The following is a 17,019-nucleotide window of genomic DNA, read 5'->3' as shown; positions in this document are numbered from 1 at the left end:
CCTGCTGGGGGTTGTCTGATGTAGCTTTTTGAAACCCCAAGGCTGTGGAGGACACTGAAGGTCACACCTCAGCTCCAGGAGTGGGGACATGGCCTCAAAAGGAGGGGCGTGCCTTCCACTTCCTTTCCCCTCCCCCCTGGCTGGCGCGGTGGCCGGTGGCCCCGTGGAAGCATGCGATCTGCGCTGTCTCTTGTGCACTGCGGACGGGGGTGCATCTCTGTCACAGCAGCTGAACCCCGTCCTGAGCAGCCAGCAGAGAACAGGCTTTGGGAGACGGCCCTGGGGTGGTGACCTGGTGGTGCAATGACGAGCAGGCGCCTCCTGCAGTTGAGTGAGGGGACTTTCGGGAGGATGGTCCTAACACAGGGGCGTGCTTCAGCTTCCGCTGGTCTGGAATGTTTCATTTCTCTCCCATTTCCAGATTTTTCATCTCTGGGCATTTGGTGGCGTCACAGGTATGAGTCTAAGAGGAAGGGTTGGTTGTGCGGACGCCTGCCTCTTGGCTGTGGTGACAACGTACTCATTGGGAGTTGGTCGGTTTGCATGGCGGTCGTACCGCCGTCTCAGGACCCTCATCATCATACCTGACCCAGAGCTGGCTGGCTTCCCTCAGCGACAGAGCCTGGTTCCCGGAGACGCTGACGGTCAGCCCGTCAGGGTGAGCTCCTAGATGGATGTCCCGGGGCCTCTGTGGTAGCCATCGGTGCGTCCCCAGACAAACCCCAAATTCTCTAGGTCAAGCTATCATTACTATTTAACAAAGAAGATAAACGAATAAGCAGGAATAAACAAAATTTAATTGTCTTTTTTGGTGAATATTTAAATATGAAGAAAATTAAAACGTCAAGTATGTTGACAAGCGTTTCTATACATATTTACATAACGATTCTGATTGTTCCTTTCCGAGGGCAGCCAGCTGCCCGGAGAGCTGGGACGGCAGCCTGGAGTGTGGAGCTCATGTGGCCTTCTCAGGCCCAGGGTCCAGGGAAGAGCTGAAGTGTGGATGTGGTGTCCTCCCACCCCCGCTACCAGCTTTTATTTGAAGCATTTCTGCAAGGTTAGGTGTGGGTATAAGAAGCTAGATGTCGTCCAAATTTAGGGGTGCATTTCTTTAGAGGAGACCTGGGACAGGAAGGGCGTGAGTCACCCCTCACCACAGGGACATGGTGACGGAAGTCAAAGGTCACACATCCATCATCTGCAATTTCTGAGCAAAGGCAGAGCGGTGCAAACTCATCTGTGAAATGAGGGGACTTGACCAGAGGGTCTGGCGTGGCCCGTCTGCGGAGGTGGATGCAGGAAGGAAAGGCCACGCCCAGTCCCCTGCACGCTTATGGGCAAACCGCATTCAGGGTGAGGTTTCTACTGCCTTGCATAAGTAAGCTGGAGGCCTTCCTATGGGACACCCTTGAGAGGGAGCCCAGTGAGTGACTTCCCAAGTCCCAGGCCGGCTGGAAGAGGATGTGACTTGTCTCACGGAGGCTGAAACGCACTCTTAACAAGAAGTGTCAAAGTTATGATTCAAGGCTCTGGAACCCCAGGGTCACGGGCAGGGCCTCGTTTCTGCGGAACACGAAGCACTCCGTGTCCTCCATTTCCAGGAGCTCATCAAGAGACGCCACCACCATGTCGTGCTCCCGCAGCAGCTCTGGGTAGTGGGACACGGCTCGCTCGATCCTCGCTGAACGCCGGACGGGGGTGACCAGCTTTAGGTCCTGCACTTCAGCCATCCCGCTCACCCTGGAACAGCGAGAGGCGAGTTCAGGACCCTGACTCCTCTGGCACCCCAGTCACCGCATCAGAAAGAGCGACAGACACCACGACATGGACACTTGTCCTGAGGTGGCCGGGCTGTCCATCTGCTCTGGGATGACGTAAGCAGAGGGAGACACTGACTGAAGCGTAGAATGTGGCTTTATGAAGTCAACCACTCGGCAGCTGGTGCTTGTCTATTCCACAGACTTCCAAAAGCGTGGACAGGTTTTGAGGAAAGTGGGCCTAAAACCAGCTGAGGTTGGGCGAATGAACACTAAGGTTCTTTCTAGCCTGACAGTACATTACTCAAAAAACATATTTCAGGCGATGAACCAATCCACTACCTGGGCACCTTCCTTATGAACTCTTAACTCTTCCCAATAAAAAGGGGCTGCGGAGGCCGTTCCCGCCGTGACTGGTCTGCACATGCAGGACCAGCCACTGCATTGGCCTGAGCCAGGCCAGCGGCTGGCCCACCTCGCACCCCACGAGCTGAGTGTGGAGGAGACATGGCACGGCTGACAGGAGCCTGGGGCTGGAGAGGCCCACTGTGCCTCCAGGTAAAGTACACGACAGTGGTCCTTGCTCGGATGTCTCCTATGATGTCACGTTAGTACTGCAGGAAATGACACCGAAAGCCTGACACGGTCCCTTCAATCACTACGGATTCTGCCTTAAACTTATGCTTGTTAAAAAGTGGTCTGTCATCAGGCTGTACCCAACCGCCCTCCGTGTCCTTACACGTGGGCCAGGCCTGCGGGAAAGGAAGGTGGGTGTGCAGAGCAGAACACGTGACAGTGCAGAGGGGGCACGTGGCTGTGGGAGGGAGACGCGTGCAGACCCCGCGCAGAGCTCCTCACCCTCAGCACCTCCCTTCATGCCAGATCGGGGCAGACCAGCAGGTCCCCCGCAGGCAGAGATCAGTACCCTGGCACTCGGACAGGGGCAGAAATGGCTGGGCCTGTGCACACGACGCTGCTCACATCCTCTTACCTGGGGAGGGGGGCCACCTGTAACTTGATACCAGAATGGCCACCCTGTTCTGCCTTGGGTTTCTGGGGTGTTGCTGGGGCCTGCTCCCTCCCTTTTGGAGAAAGACAAGACTTTCCAGGCTCCATCTCGCCGGCCAGCTCCGGTATCGATGTCCTGTGAGTTTCAGCAGCTGAAGACGTAGAGGTCGTTCCTGTGTGTGAGGTCAAGAAGGAAAGCACGACGTAAGTGATTTACCACTCAGCTAACACCAATCAGATGAAGGCGCTGGAACATGTGATCCCACGGCCCAGGGACTAAACAGAGAGAAACTGACCTGAAGGGGGACTTACACCGGGGCAGAGCCCACTGCATGCGCCCAGGCTCGCGGCCTGGCCCCAGCCCGTCTCGGGCCGCTCACACCGGGGGCGGGTCCTTGACACCCTTCAGTCCCTCGGAGCTTCTGCGCCAGTCTCCTTTGCACCCGACATCTCTCAGGGACCAGCTGCTGGCCTTCTACCCTGACACCACACGTGGGCCATTTCCTTGGCCTACGAGGGATAACTCACTTGGCCTGGACCCCTCCTGACCTAGGGACAACCACATGGCTGTTGCCTTGGACAGTGGCTGAGAAAGGTCTTGTGTTAACACAACTTGCATGACAGCCCAAAACAACAACCAACGTGAAAGAAGGAAATTCATCACAGACAGGCAGATACTGCGGCTGGAGGCTAAGAGCCTGAGAGGTCAGCAGGGCCAGCTGCACAGGGTGTGGCTTCCTGCCCACTCTCGTCCCTCTGCAGAATTCTGCCGTCCATTATAAACAAACATCTGAAGTGCAGTGTCACTGCCAGGAAGAGCCACTGAGCAGGTCTGCTCTGGGACCTCATCCCCACAAGTGATGCGTAGCCACTGTCATTCTACATGACTCGACCATGCCCCCAAGTGAAATCTACTCTTAAAGGAAAAAGATGCGTAACCTTCTGAATCCACGACAACAATCCATTTTATCTCCTGAAGGCAGCTTGTTTTCTGTCCGTTATCAGCAACTACAAAGTGCCACTCGCTGTGCCTGCCCCGAGAGGGTGCTCTGGGGGTTCTGACCAACCACAGGAATGGTGGGCCAACAGCAGGGTCCTGCGACCGCTGCTCTCAAAGGGGTGCCGTGAACATGGGTGTGAAAGTGTGGTGGGTTTGTTATGATGAAACATGTGACAAGGGCCCATATTCCTCCCTCTGCTTCCAAAGGGCGCTGGTAATGTCGCACCCATGGCTGGGGGGGCAGGATACTCGTCCAGGCTGCTCAGCGTGGAGCAGCGTATTTACTTGTAACGACAGAAATCTCGCATCCCGGGAACCAAGAGCGACAGGCATTTCTGAGGACTTAATTATTTCCCTTTTTCCTGTGTGACCCCTGGTGACTTTTACTTTATGGCTACAGGGAGTGATTTAAATACAACATGGCAGTACCGTCTGTGGCTCTCTTTGGGTCTTGCAAGATCTTAAGAACAACGTCCCGCAATTCTTGTATTGGCTGGAAGGAAAGAAGAAGAAACACGAACAGTATTAAAAACATTCTTGAGAAAAATGATCTAAGAAACTGTGTGACGGCAGATGAACTTCTTTTTATAATAAAACTGTTTCCTTTGTTAGCTCTTATCTACCTATAAATCACATTTAAAATGTTTCAGATTTATAGTTTCATGGGAAAAATGAAAGAACAAAGAAAATGTTGGTTAAATGCTGGCATGTTCAACTAAATGAAGAGATACGCTGATGGAAAGTTGTCTATAATGAAATTTCTCTAAATCAAGTTAATTTTCTTACTGACTTATATGACCCCATTGAAGACATATTCCCATAGAGACTCTGGTCAAAGATGTGAAGACAGCCACACAGAAAGTGTGGCGTGCATTCTTAGGGTTGTCCCGGTTCCATTTTGGTTTTTATCATAAATGCCACATACCTCATTACAGAAAAACTGAACAATAGGTCAAACTCAGAAATCACCCATAATCCCATCACCAGAATGCAACCTTTAATTAGCATTTTGGGCAATTTTCTCCCAGTCCTCCCTTTCTTTCATCCTTTATTTGGCAATGTAACCTAAAAGTAATTTCTAGAAAAGTAGTAGAGGGCGCCTTCCTTTTGGAAGGTATGTAGGCCAGGCCCTGAGGCAGGACATCGTAAGTGAGCTGTACTTTCTCATGGGAACGCTATACCTGGAGGCTGGTCTTCCAACCTGGATTCCATCAAATTAAGGGACAAACTAACAACAGAGCATAGAAGCAAAGCTAGCCACACACTTTCACAAAATCTAAAATGCTTTAAGCTTAGGGAACTGGGAAGAAATGTACAGAATACACTGCAAAGAGCCTGAATTATATAAAGCATTCATCAAGTATCTTACATTTTTATAGGCTCTAGTTAAAGACGATTTCTGTGTGTGTATCTGTGTGCGCACATGTGTGTCTGTGTCTGTGTATCTGTGTGTCTATGCATGTGTCTGTACTTGCCTGCATATATGTGTCTGTGTGTGTCTGTTTGTATGCGTACGTGTGTGTGTGTATGCTGGCAGTCTGTGTAGGTGTGTGCGAAACAGGTTAAATCCTCATCCTGCATAGCTGGAAGCCCACAAATCATGTCTAAAACCGAAAAATCAAAAAATAGCAATAAAGCACGTTTTCTAAAACTACAGAGTAAACATAAAACCATCCATCTGCTCTGAGGAATGGGAGAGGGGAAGGGGAGGTGAAGGGAGCAAAGGCCTGGCTGAAGGAACCCTATCGGACCATCTGACTGTTTAAACTATGAGCAAGTACAACTCTGATTTTGAAGCACCGTGAAGATATTGCAGAATATACGCCATGGAAAGCGACATTTAAATGAAAAGAGCTATAAAACTATTTGATTCAGTCTATTTAAAAAATTATCTAGAGATACTTTTACTAGGTTTTAGGATTAAGAGTTATTTATGGACATTGATGTGTTGGGTGTAATATATTTTTAGGTTTTTATGGTGAGGTATGACTTTAGAAGTATGGACATTGATGTTACAATTTTTGACACTATTACTTTCTGTGAGTGAGTGTTAAGTGAGACAGTCACTTGACAAGTGATTTTATTAGTTACATGTAACTATGTCCTATGGCATAAAACATTCACAAAGGACACTGTACTGCACATTCTGTGCATAACTTGACGCATCAGAGCTCACATTACGTTACGTAACCACGCACTGCAAACAGGACTCACATGGCAGCATTTTTATACTCACAGTTGCCCCATTTCTTATGGCCTCTTCGTACAGCCCAACGACATCAAAGGTGCCTTTACTTGCCAAGAACTTTGCTTTGCAGATCCAGAACTTAGCAAATTTTTCAGCCTCAGGAATACTGGACAAGATGGTAAATACTTCATTGGAAAGTACACCCTGCAAAAAACACCCAGAGAAAATGATTACCATCTCACCGTTACTCATGTCTGCTACTGTTCTTCAGGGCAGGGATGCAGAAATCAGCTCGATCAGTAATTACGTTTAACTTGAAAAAAATTTCAATTTTACTTGTTTCCATGTAATAAAATATACCCATTTAAACGGTACATTTCAATGAGTTTTGAGTGATCATTAGATTTTAAGAGTTACACGAGACCAAATAGACAGAAAAATGTTGAAGGAAGCAGTGTGTCCTTCATGTTTAAGTGTCCTCCCCCCACCGACCCACCCCAGAGTAATCAATATTCACAAAAGTGTGAGTGCTGAATAGTAACAGAATGCATTTCCACACGACTGATGGAAGCATGAAGGACGGCACAGGTACGGCCAGGGTGATATGTGTGTGTGCTTGTGTGTCGGGGTCTGTGCAGGTGCGTGTGAGAGGTCGTCCCCCAGACTCAGTTATTGCTGCCAGCCCTGTGTGCAGCACCCATGTCCCTCTCATGATTGCTTTACCATTTCTGTGCACACAGGCTCAGAAAGTGCTGTCACATCCAACAGCCAGTACCTACACCTCCGTGTATGTGTCAGTCACAAGTGCCTGGGCCTTTCTGGCCCCTTGGTCAGGACCAACTGTCCCAGAGGTCCCTGTGGGACTATGCCACAGTTGCCCTCCGTGGACTTTTCTGGGCACACACACTTGCTGGTCCCACATCCCACTCCCCTCCGTTTTCCAGGAGCCTCTTCCTAGTAAATTACTTGTGCACAAATTGTCGTCCTAGGGGCTGCTTCCAGGGAACTCACACAAGACACAAAACTACTCTGCATCCCACATTCTTCCTATGGAAATACTTGTTGTGGCTTCTGTTTTTCTGACTTGACTCTAATAAAAAACATTACCTATCAAACCTGAAGGACAAGACCAAAGCTAAATTCAGAGGCAAATTTATAGCACTCTATGTATTTTTAAGAAAATAAGGCTAATATAAATTATCTAAGCTTTCTATTAAAAAAAGCTAGAAAGAAAACATAAAAATAGATGCAGACATTGATGTAAGAGGGAAAAAAAAAAACAACCCAAAGATGGCATTTTAAAAAAATTAAATGAGAAATCTTTAGCAAGTCTGATTTAAATAAAAAGCATGAAATTACTAAAGTTGGCCCAAAATATACAAAACTGAAATAGACCAATGATCATGGAAAAAATTGATAAGATACACAGAACTATCCTCCACAGTCCACATGATTTTATGGGCAAGTTCTTACCAAACCTTCGAAGGGCAAAATAAGTCTCATGTTGGATAAACTATTTTCAGAGTATAGGAAAAAAAGGAAAATACCCAACTTATTTGACAAAGCATCATACTGGTACCAGGAACACAAGAAAAGACAACTGAAGAACAAGCATGAAATTCAGAAATAAAATAATTGCAACTTACAAAATGATACACTTACTTTCTCTATGTGCCCACACTGGATGTACCTGCACCAATACTGTCTGGAGGGATAATTAGCAATAGTGTCACTCCAGGGAGAAGCCTGGATGCATGACTGTGTGTGCATGCACTCACGCATGTGTGCACGCATATGTAGGGCAGGAGAGGGCTAGTCACTTACCTGTATTGTTTGAAATGTTTTTAATAAGAATGTGTTGATGTATTTTCTTTAACACAATGAAAACAAAAGAGAAAAAAAAAGTTTAATTCTACAAATAAAAAACAGTTAATGTTTAACTGATTTTGTGGACATATTGCTTGGACTAGACCCAAACTAAAGGCATCCTTTTTTGTCCATGTCTGACACCAGCAGCCAAGGGGCAGAACTGGGTTTGCTTTGGGCAAGGACCGTCTAGAGCCTACTGGTTATTTCTTGTTAACAGTCTCCTTTAAGACAGCCCAAGATCCGACTCAGATGCCACTTACAGTGTATTAGGACCATCCAACTTTACACAAGCTGCTCTGACTTCGCTCATGTTCAAACGCCAACTGTTTTCTGTGAAACCTGACCCATGAAGAAGGAAGGTGCTTTGGGTCCCTCTGGAGTCAGACTACTTGGCTTAGGTTCCCAACTTGTCTGTGCCTGTTTTATTTGTGAAGCGAGCACAGTAAGTCGCTACGGTTACAGGGGACAAGGGCTGTCATTTAGGGGCATGTCACCACTATTAGCGCTATCATTATGCTTCTATGTTGGGAAGACTAAGTGTCTGCTCAAAGGTCAGCACTATATTCAAGGAAGTGCCTCTGGGTCAAAGCCTTGGAGACCACCGTCCTCACTCACCCCTTCGATGAGCTGCAGACACTCGGTCAGAGTACTGCTGATTTTACTGGACAGTTCACGTTGGGCTTTCTGTTCTTCCTCTTCTTTTTCCATGCTCTTCCAGAATGAAATATTCATTTCCTCTATGATTTTTCTTTTTGTTTTAAGTTCCATAGGAGGCCGTTTATACATTTTCCCCTTGGATTTCTGCCATTCTTCCAGCTGTTTCCTGTTGTGCAGTTAAAGGGGAGGCATGGTGTTAGGTCACCTGGTCAGGCTCCTAGACTGTATGATATGCATACATTGCGCACTATCACTGAACACCTTCAACTGCAAACTCAGAAGGGAATTAAAACAATTCACAGATGAGTAATGGCAGCAGTGGTCCCCCCCACTCCATGACTGGAGGCAGAGGCCACAGAGATCAGCAGGACTAGAGGTGGCCAGTATCAGTCCCCAAATCCATGACCTCAAGATTATTCCTCCCTATTTCCTCTGAGGACTTTCATTTCCCCTGCATGCGACCTGTGACACTTGCTTTGGTCTCTGAGGCCATTAACTGAGAACCTGTTTCTCTCACGCTAAGCTTTCCAGTCGCCACTGACCAGACCCAAGCCTGCCCTGTGCCCGCAGTGACCCCATTCCGGCCAGTTCCTTAGCCCTGTGCTGAATTCATACAACACTCTTCCCTAAACAAGAACAGGAACTGCGGAGCTCTTTTTCCAAGATGGTGACAAGTCCTAATCCTCGCTCTCCCGCACTGTTCGGTCCCACCTGCTTCTGAGCTGCTGGGGGAGGCACCAAGACATGGCCCAAGTGTGGACACAGGCTCGCTGGCTTCTAAACTGCGGCTGCACGCTGACTCACAAATGAACGCTGCAGCCCACATCTCTGCCTGGAGCCCCAGGCTGTAGAATCCACTGCCTGGCTACATCTTCTATTTGATGTCTGGAAGGCATTTCAAGTTCAACACCATCCAAAACCAAGTTCCCAAACAGCCGACCCTGCGTGGGTAAGTGTCCCCACCTAGTTACGCGGGCCTAAAACTAGGCTTGTCTTGAGCACCATCTCCTGGCCGTGCCTGGCACAGCATCATAGACAGCACTGCGCCCATCTCCACTGGCCCACGGCTGTCCGTGTCACTGCCACCTGGTGCCTGACGAGCTGCAGCTGCTCCGAACTCACATCCTTGCTTCCACTCGAGGCCTCATGGGACGTGCCCTGTGCACAGCAGCCAGCGTGACCCGCGTCACTGCCAGGAACCTTCCTGGCTCTCGGAGACCTCAGTTCTCCAGGGTGAATGGCAGCATGTCTTGGGTCCTGCCTGCCCTCCAAGTTTGGTCGCCCTTCCCCTCATCACTACCCTCCACGACTCCGGGTCCTTCGGGCCCTTCACCCTGGCTCACCCCTGCTTCGGTCTGGCATCACCAGTCACTCCTGACGGGAAACGATCTGTCATTACCCTGTCCTGTTTAGTTACTTCCTGTCCTTTCCACTGGAATGCAAGATCTAGGAAGGCAGCCCCTGGCTGTCCAGCGCCTGGCACCGTGGGTGCTGAGGGCACGCGAGGGGAGGTGGAGCGTGGTGTGCCCCTGCACAGATCCCTCTGTGACTGCACGTGATCAGCACCCACATGCCGTCTGCAACCCACCTTGTCACCTGATCTAGGTCCGCCACCCACTGGCTCATGGCTTTCACTCAGTTTTCTTTTTGCTCAGAAGTTTCATCCTTCTCGTCACTGTCATTCCCCAGCCCAGGTGTCACTGCTGACCCTAGTTAAAGAAGTCCCCCGGCCTTCCCTTCTCGGTCACATGGCTCTGAGTTAAGGTGTTATTACCTGTCTCCTCAGGAGGGCGGAGCGTGATGCTGAGGCTTTGTGCAGACCCACTCCTGCCCCACCCCTCCTGCCATCTGACTTTATACTGCCCTTTGCCTTTTTGGGTACCTGTTTCCCATGTCCCCCAGATGCCCAGGGGAAGCACTGGGGTCTCCACGTTGCCACCACCTGGGCCTGTGCAGAGAGCACACGAAGTCCCGGGGCTCAATTCAAGTGTGTGTCAAGGTCAAACCCCAGCATGACCTCCCTTGCTGCACCCAGTAGGGTTACCTACAGACCTGCTTCTTACCCAACTGGCTGGTTCAGGTATGCAGGAGTTAGAGAATAACTTACAACTCGCGGATGCAGCCCCCAGCCCAGTCAAGCCCTAACACCTGACAGATTGGCTTCAGATCCTTTTTCAGGCTTGCGGCTAAAAACGCCCCAGGAGCCATTATTCAAGGCCTGTTTCCCATATTCCCAATGGTCACCTTGCCTAATCATAAACAGCACAACTTTGGAATTAAAGCAAAGTACCTTCGATCCTCTGCTGCAGTCTTTCTCTTAGTACCCGGGCTTGTTTGGGTCCCACCTGGGACTCCCGTTCCATGTACGGTTGTGCCGCCGGCGTGAGTTTTGGGAGCTGGCTTGTGTAGGCCATGGTTCTGCGGGGGAGCCCTTTCCCACTGGGTCCCTGCTTTCTGTGGACAGCTGCTGTGTTTAATCGCACTGGCTGCACACGCTCTTGAGCTTGGGGCGCTGGCAGTGACTGAGGTAAAGCTGCCAGGTGCCAGGTCAGGCCTTTGGCGGATGGCGCTGGACCTGTGTGGCACACATGGTGCCAGGGGCCTGGACGGGGGTTGAGGGGGCTTGCGGTCTTGCCCAACATGTGGATGCCGCAGCAGGCCGGGGCCTGTCCTGGGTCTGCTCTGCTCTGCTCTCTGTTCAGCAGCAGCAGGTGACGGTAACTTCGCCCCACCCGGTCTTTCATATTTACCCCTAGTAACCTTCATATCCCTTGTATCCTTGAACCCTGGTTTCCTTGATGCTTGAGTCCTACTAAGGGTCTGAACACAGTGAGAGGGAACTGCCTTTGGGGCTTTTCCTCCTCTGGAGAGCTGCTGTGACTTCACAGCGGGAATCCTGGCCCGTGTTCCTCCAACAAGCTGTTCATTAGCTCTGTCTTTCAGAACGGCACGATTCATTGAGCTTCTGGCCAAGGCTTTAGGAGCCATACTGCTCTTGGCCTGACGGTTCGACCCGGTCTCTGGCGCACTTCTGGCCCAGAAGCCAGGCTGCAGCTTCCTCTCAGAGTGAGGGAAGGCATGGGGCAAGTTCTCCTTGTTCACGTCCTGTGGACAGCCATGCACGGACTCACCCCCACCACGGGCCTTGTCCACAGATTCCGCACGCGCGGCACTTCCTGCATCTGTCACCTGCGGCTTTGTAGCTTTCAGCTCTTGCATGTTAAGTGACCCCACGGTTTTCCCTGAAAGCTCTCCGGTCGATGACCCAGCTCCGCGCTGCTGCTGACTTCTCCGGGAAGGCTCACCATTTGGGTCGGAAGAAACATGTTCTGAAGTCAGCCTTTGGCCCAGACGCTTCAGTGGTTCCAACTGTGGCTCCTGGGACCCTGGGATATTGGCAGGTCTGGGCTGAAGTCGGATGCTGACAGGTCTCGCAGCTTTGACAGGCAAAGCAGCGTGGTTAGTAACATTCTTTTTGGATCTAACAGCCTAAAAAGACAAAAATATCAAAAAAGTCAATTCATAAAAATAGCTCACTGCTTTTAAAATAAAAAAAAAAAAATAGTTATTTGGCACTTCACTTAAGGAGGCTGAGTCTTGCAAAAACCTCAGTAACGGAAGCTTTTTATGTGAATCCCTATCAGAGCACATCAGGATCTTCTGGTGACAGAGATGCAGCGAACACGGAGAACTGGCTGTGTGGGCAGTGTGCCTCGATGGGACAAGCTGATGTCGCAGGAAGGCCCTCGGGGCCGGGAAGGACACAAAGTGCACGCAGGTCAGGGCCGCCCAGGTCGCCATGTCCTCTGCGCTGCTGCACTGTTTAAAAACAACACCGCCCTCGTCCCAGCCACAGTGTCATTCCAGAACCTGTGGCCCCTCAGTGGCGAGGACAATGGGAGGCTCGACCTCCATAAGCACCTAACCTCTCAGAAGAGTCTGTTGTATTTGTGAAGTCAGGAGGTTTTAGGGTTAGCTTGCCGTTATTAACAAGGAAGTGTTTCCGTCATGTGATTTAGTTTTGGAGAAGGAAGGTGGGACAAGGTTCCAGAGAACTTTGAGAACTAGGGATGAGGGGAGCTGGGGCTGATGTGGAAAAGAGCGGGAGTGTTGGCACTGGCAGTCACTCAGAAACGGGAACCTGGCGGACATCTGTGGGGCATGCGTCCCAGGAGACGCTGGAGTCCTAGAGCCACCTGTGTCACATTTGGAAGCGCTGGCCAGAGTCACCATGTGAACCTGGTGAGTGTGGACGCAGAGCCACCTGGCACCAGGGGCAAGGTGGCGCCCATCCCAGCGTGGCATGGGGTGCAGAACGGACGCTGCCCCACGCAGCTGTAGCTGGGTTCCTCCTTGAACCCAGCAGTCACGTGCACCTCTCATGTCCCTATGATCGCTCACTGCATAAGCGAGGAGTCTGCTAAGAAAGTCCCCAAATATGTGCTGCTCCTTGGTTGTTCCTTTCATACGTTTAAAGTACCTGAGCTGTAACTTGCATCCTGTGAACTTTAAAGCGTACAACCCAGTGGGTTTTGGCACGTTCTTAGGTTGTACAACCATCGCAACCATCTCATTCCAGAGCACTGCCATCACCTCAGAAGGAAACCCCTACTTGTTAGCAGTCACTGCCACGTCCCTCTCCCCACAGCCCCTGGCAACCACCAGTCTACTTTGTTGCTATGGAGCTGCCTATTCTGGACATTTCTGATAAATGGAGTCACAATATGTGGCCTTTGTGTCTGGCTTCTGTCACTGAGCATCATGCTTTGGAGATTCAGCCAAGCAGCGAGTGTCAGTGCTTCATTCCTTTACTTTTTAATTAATGAACTTTAATTTGTAGAGCAATTGTAGGTTCAAAGTCCAATTGAGTGGAAAGCAGTAAGAGTTCCCACAGGCTTATATTCCTACATGGCAGCATCTCCAAGTGGCTGAGACCACAGGCTCTCAGCTCTGTCACCTAATAGCTATGTGGGGACTCATTTCTCGCATCTGTAAAATGGGGCTACTAACAGCAGCTACTTCACAAGGCTGTAAGGACTCAGGAAGTTAATGCAGGTCAGAAAGGTGCAGACACACAGTAGGTACTCAACAAATGTTAGCTAAGAAGAGACCAAAGTGCACTTAAGGGTTTTTTTTGGTTAACAAAACTAAATTTCAGTACATTGTACTTTCAAAAAAACCCCAAAAAACCTATCTCTTACCAAACCAAAATGTCCTTCTATTTATGAGAAGTATCTTTGCATGTGTTCTTTTGGTTGCTAACATCTTTATTATTTTTATTACTAATCACTCAAAATGGATAATTTTTTTAAAAGACTAATTTCTACTTACAGATTTAGAAGGTGGAGGATTTGGGCAATTACTCTTGGCTTTGAGATAAGGCCTACAAGAGACAAAACAAGATTAAGTCTTAGTATAGAAGGGTCAACAGGTTTGGGAAGTATAATGATTAAAATGGAATTTTAAATCATTACAATTTCTGTATATGGTAAAATAGCTCAAAATTATATTCAATACAAAGCGTCCTTATCCTCCCTTCCTCAGAGGCCACACTTGCCTGTGATCCTCTCAGATATCCTACCCATAAGCACAGCATTCTGACAATATTAATGAACTATATATGTCTTTTCTTCACGTTTGCACAGCCTTATTCATTCCAGTACCATTCCTGGAATGCTGCAATGTGCCAGCCAGGCACTGGAGATACAATGCCAAATAAGACAATTAACTGCTTCTTTAAAAAATTCCTTGTTTCAAGTATCTTCAAATTGTGAATTTTTAGGGGGTAAAGTGATATAATTAAAAAAAACAGGGGCACATATGAAATCTAGCTAGTGAGTTGGAGAATGTAAAAAAGGGTAGGAAAGCAAAGAATTCAGAAGGAGTTAATCTCCTTGGATGAAAACCAACTGCCAGACTAGAAGGGACTTTGATCAGGACCTGATGTCTGCTTCTCCCATCTACAGTGTACCCCCGGGGAGGCTGGGACCACCTGTGCTGTTAAGCATCATGTCTCCAGAACCAAGAGTGATACAGTACAAGTACTACATAAATATTTGTTGAATAAATGCACCAGGTTTATTTAATCAAGGAAATAGAGTTGAGTCAAAATCCAAAGTAAGCAGAAAATAAAATACACGGTGAAAGCTAACTTTGTGAAAACTCATTCTGAAAAAAAAGTTTAGTGATCCAAGTGGGCAAAATACATACCAGTGTTAAAAGGGATAAATGACACAGTGAGATGGCAAGATGCTGACAAAAGATAAAAGTCAGTCAGTTGTATCACGTCCACCTCAAGAGTCAGTGCTAAGAGGAGGACCAAAGGGCATCGGGCTGGAGGACTGAACCAGGGCCATTCAAGTCCCTGACCAAACATTCCCTTGATGCGAATTACTGTCCCGGGAAAAAAAACCGGAATGGGAAAAGCTTCCAGCATGCAGGAAATACTGTGCAGCCTCCCCTCTCTCCTTTGGAGACTGTCACAATAAGGTTCAAATCTTTGCCAACGCACTAGACACTGCCCAGAGCTTTTTGTCATGCCTGAAACACCCTTTCTGAGTCACCACAGGGTCCCAAAGTAGTCAGAGCAGATGCAAACAAAGAGCTATGTTTGAAAGGGTTTTAAGCTGCTATTAGCAACCAGAGCAGCACGACCCACGTCCCTGGGAGACAGACTCACTTGCTGTTTGGGCACTTCAGTTTTCCCTTGGCTGCAAGGTATTCCTGGAGCTTTCTCTGCCGCTCCTCTGCAAAACAGGAAGCAAACAAACGACTTCAGTTTAAGATTTAAATCAGCCATTTATATTCCAGAAGGTGACACTTTCTGTAATGATCCTGGCTGTGGACCATGCCTCCAAGTTACTAGCAACACCAACCACATCGCGCACATATATGCCAGGCCATGTACTGAACTCCTCACACTCACAGGATTTACTTCAATCTGTACCCCAGTCCTAAGAGGTATTTTACAGCCTGACATTTAAAGAGGGTAAATGATATGCCTGAAGCTACCCAGCTTCTCTGTGGCAAAGCCAGGATCTGAAACCAGGTATCCAGCCCAGGGCCCTTGCTCACAGGCACTGTTCTCAGCGACAACACAGCTTTGCAGGCAGAAATTCGGTTACAGGCCCATGTGAGCTGGTAAGCCCGCCAGGTCTTGTTCTTTCTGACAGGGATGATGACTTTTGCCCACAAGCCCTTACATGGTTTCCTTTGGGACTAAGGACAAAATAGGCCAGGTTAGGGGTTCATGGCAAACATCCATCTACATGTTGACTCTCTAAGCAAGGCACCTGTGAGGGGATGAGGGTCAGTATTCCTGTCTTGAAGAAGTTTCAATCTAGTAGTGGAGATAAAGTAAACACAATAATGAGACAAAATCTAAGTGCCATAAGAGACGTCAAAGAGAGAATGAAGGGGGAGTTCGGAGGCGGGGACTGAGTGAGGGGACTAGATGGTAGGAAAAGGCTAACATTCAATTAACTAAAACTAACTAAATAAATAAATTGGAAAAAGAAACAGACTAGAGGGGTGCAAATACTCTGCCTCATCTAACCGAGCGCTGTGTTGCCACCGGCTCCGGCACGCCAGGGCGCCAGAGCAGCGCGGCTGAGAGGACGGCGGGGACCCCAGCTCTAGAACGCCTAGCACGTCAGCAAAGCTGCTGCCGCGGAGTCGTAACACGGCGACAGAGGTGCCCATCTTTAAGGGTCGTTATGTGAAGGGCCCAGGACGTGCCAGGTCGACAGACAGGTGTCATCACCGACACCGTCCAAACGCCGGCGCAGCTGGGAGGTCGGGACCCGGGACCCACGCCTTCTGGGCGAAAGCCGGGCCCGCCCCGGCTGCTGTGCTGGCTGGCGGCAGGCAGGAGCCACGCTGGGCCGCGGGGGCGCCTCGCTCCTTCTGGACGCGCGACCCCAGTCAACGAACGAGGGGACAGTGACGTCCCTGCAGCGCTGGTGCAGGACCTGTGCCTGCGGGAACCCCAGTCTTCCCGCCGCCCGGACATCTCCCCGGGGCCGCAAACGCCCGGGAGGGAACATGGAAGCAGGCAGGGCAGACGGCAGCCTCCGCGGAGACAGCCGCCGTAGCCCCGCTGTCCCCGTGCACTCACCGGCTGCGGCGGCGAGCCCTTGCCGCACCATGATTACTTCTCCGCGACAGTTGCTCTCGCAAGGCCGCGCCCGCAGCTGAGGACGCGCGCCGCGCCTGCACTCGCTCTCATTGGCTCCCGGGGGTTTGAAACCCGCCAATAGAAAGCAGGGGAGGGCGGGACAAAAGGAAATAGACGCTTTACAAGCGACTCTGGCCGGGGCCTTTTGATTGGACGAAAGCGGCGTAGGCTCCATTAAAGACGGCGAGCGGCGTGTGGACGCCAGAGCTTCCGGCCGCGCAGGTGCGTCGTCTTGCTTCCGAAGTTCACGAGTCTGGAGTTAAAACCCAAATGTGAAGAATTCGGCGGCATCTCATGGTTATGTATCTCAACTTGTAGAGGGTCTCATGAATCTACTACTGCCGATAGGTCCTTGCTAGTAATT

At 49.7% G+C, this 17,019-nt stretch overlaps 1 protein-coding gene across 1 annotated transcript; it reads right to left on the bottom strand.

The window, feature by feature from the left end:
- Positions 1 to 775: 775 nt before the first annotated feature.
- CKAP2L (cytoskeleton associated protein 2 like) lies at positions 776 to 16,705 on the bottom strand. The gene is made up of 9 exons (XM_033100972.1): positions 16,596 to 16,705; positions 15,159 to 15,225; positions 13,811 to 13,862; positions 10,770 to 11,968; positions 8,438 to 8,645; positions 6,002 to 6,157; positions 4,195 to 4,258; positions 2,749 to 2,938; positions 776 to 1,740 (listed from the first exon to the last, which is right to left on the bottom strand). The coding sequence occupies exons 1-9, from the start codon at positions 16,624 to 16,626 to the stop codon at positions 1,515 to 1,517; spliced, it is 2,193 nt and encodes a 730-aa protein (XP_032956863.1). The 5' UTR covers positions 16,627 to 16,705; the 3' UTR covers positions 776 to 1,514.
- Between the last annotated feature and the right edge of the window lie 314 nt (positions 16,706 to 17,019).

The sequence above is a fragment of the Rhinolophus ferrumequinum genome, assembly GCF_004115265.2.
Source record: "Rhinolophus ferrumequinum isolate MPI-CBG mRhiFer1 chromosome 13 unlocalized genomic scaffold, mRhiFer1_v1.p Super_scaffold_3, whole genome shotgun sequence".
Classification (NCBI taxonomy): domain Eukaryota; kingdom Metazoa; phylum Chordata; class Mammalia; order Chiroptera; family Rhinolophidae; genus Rhinolophus; species Rhinolophus ferrumequinum.
This window is presented reverse-complemented; position numbering and strand designations above follow the sequence as displayed.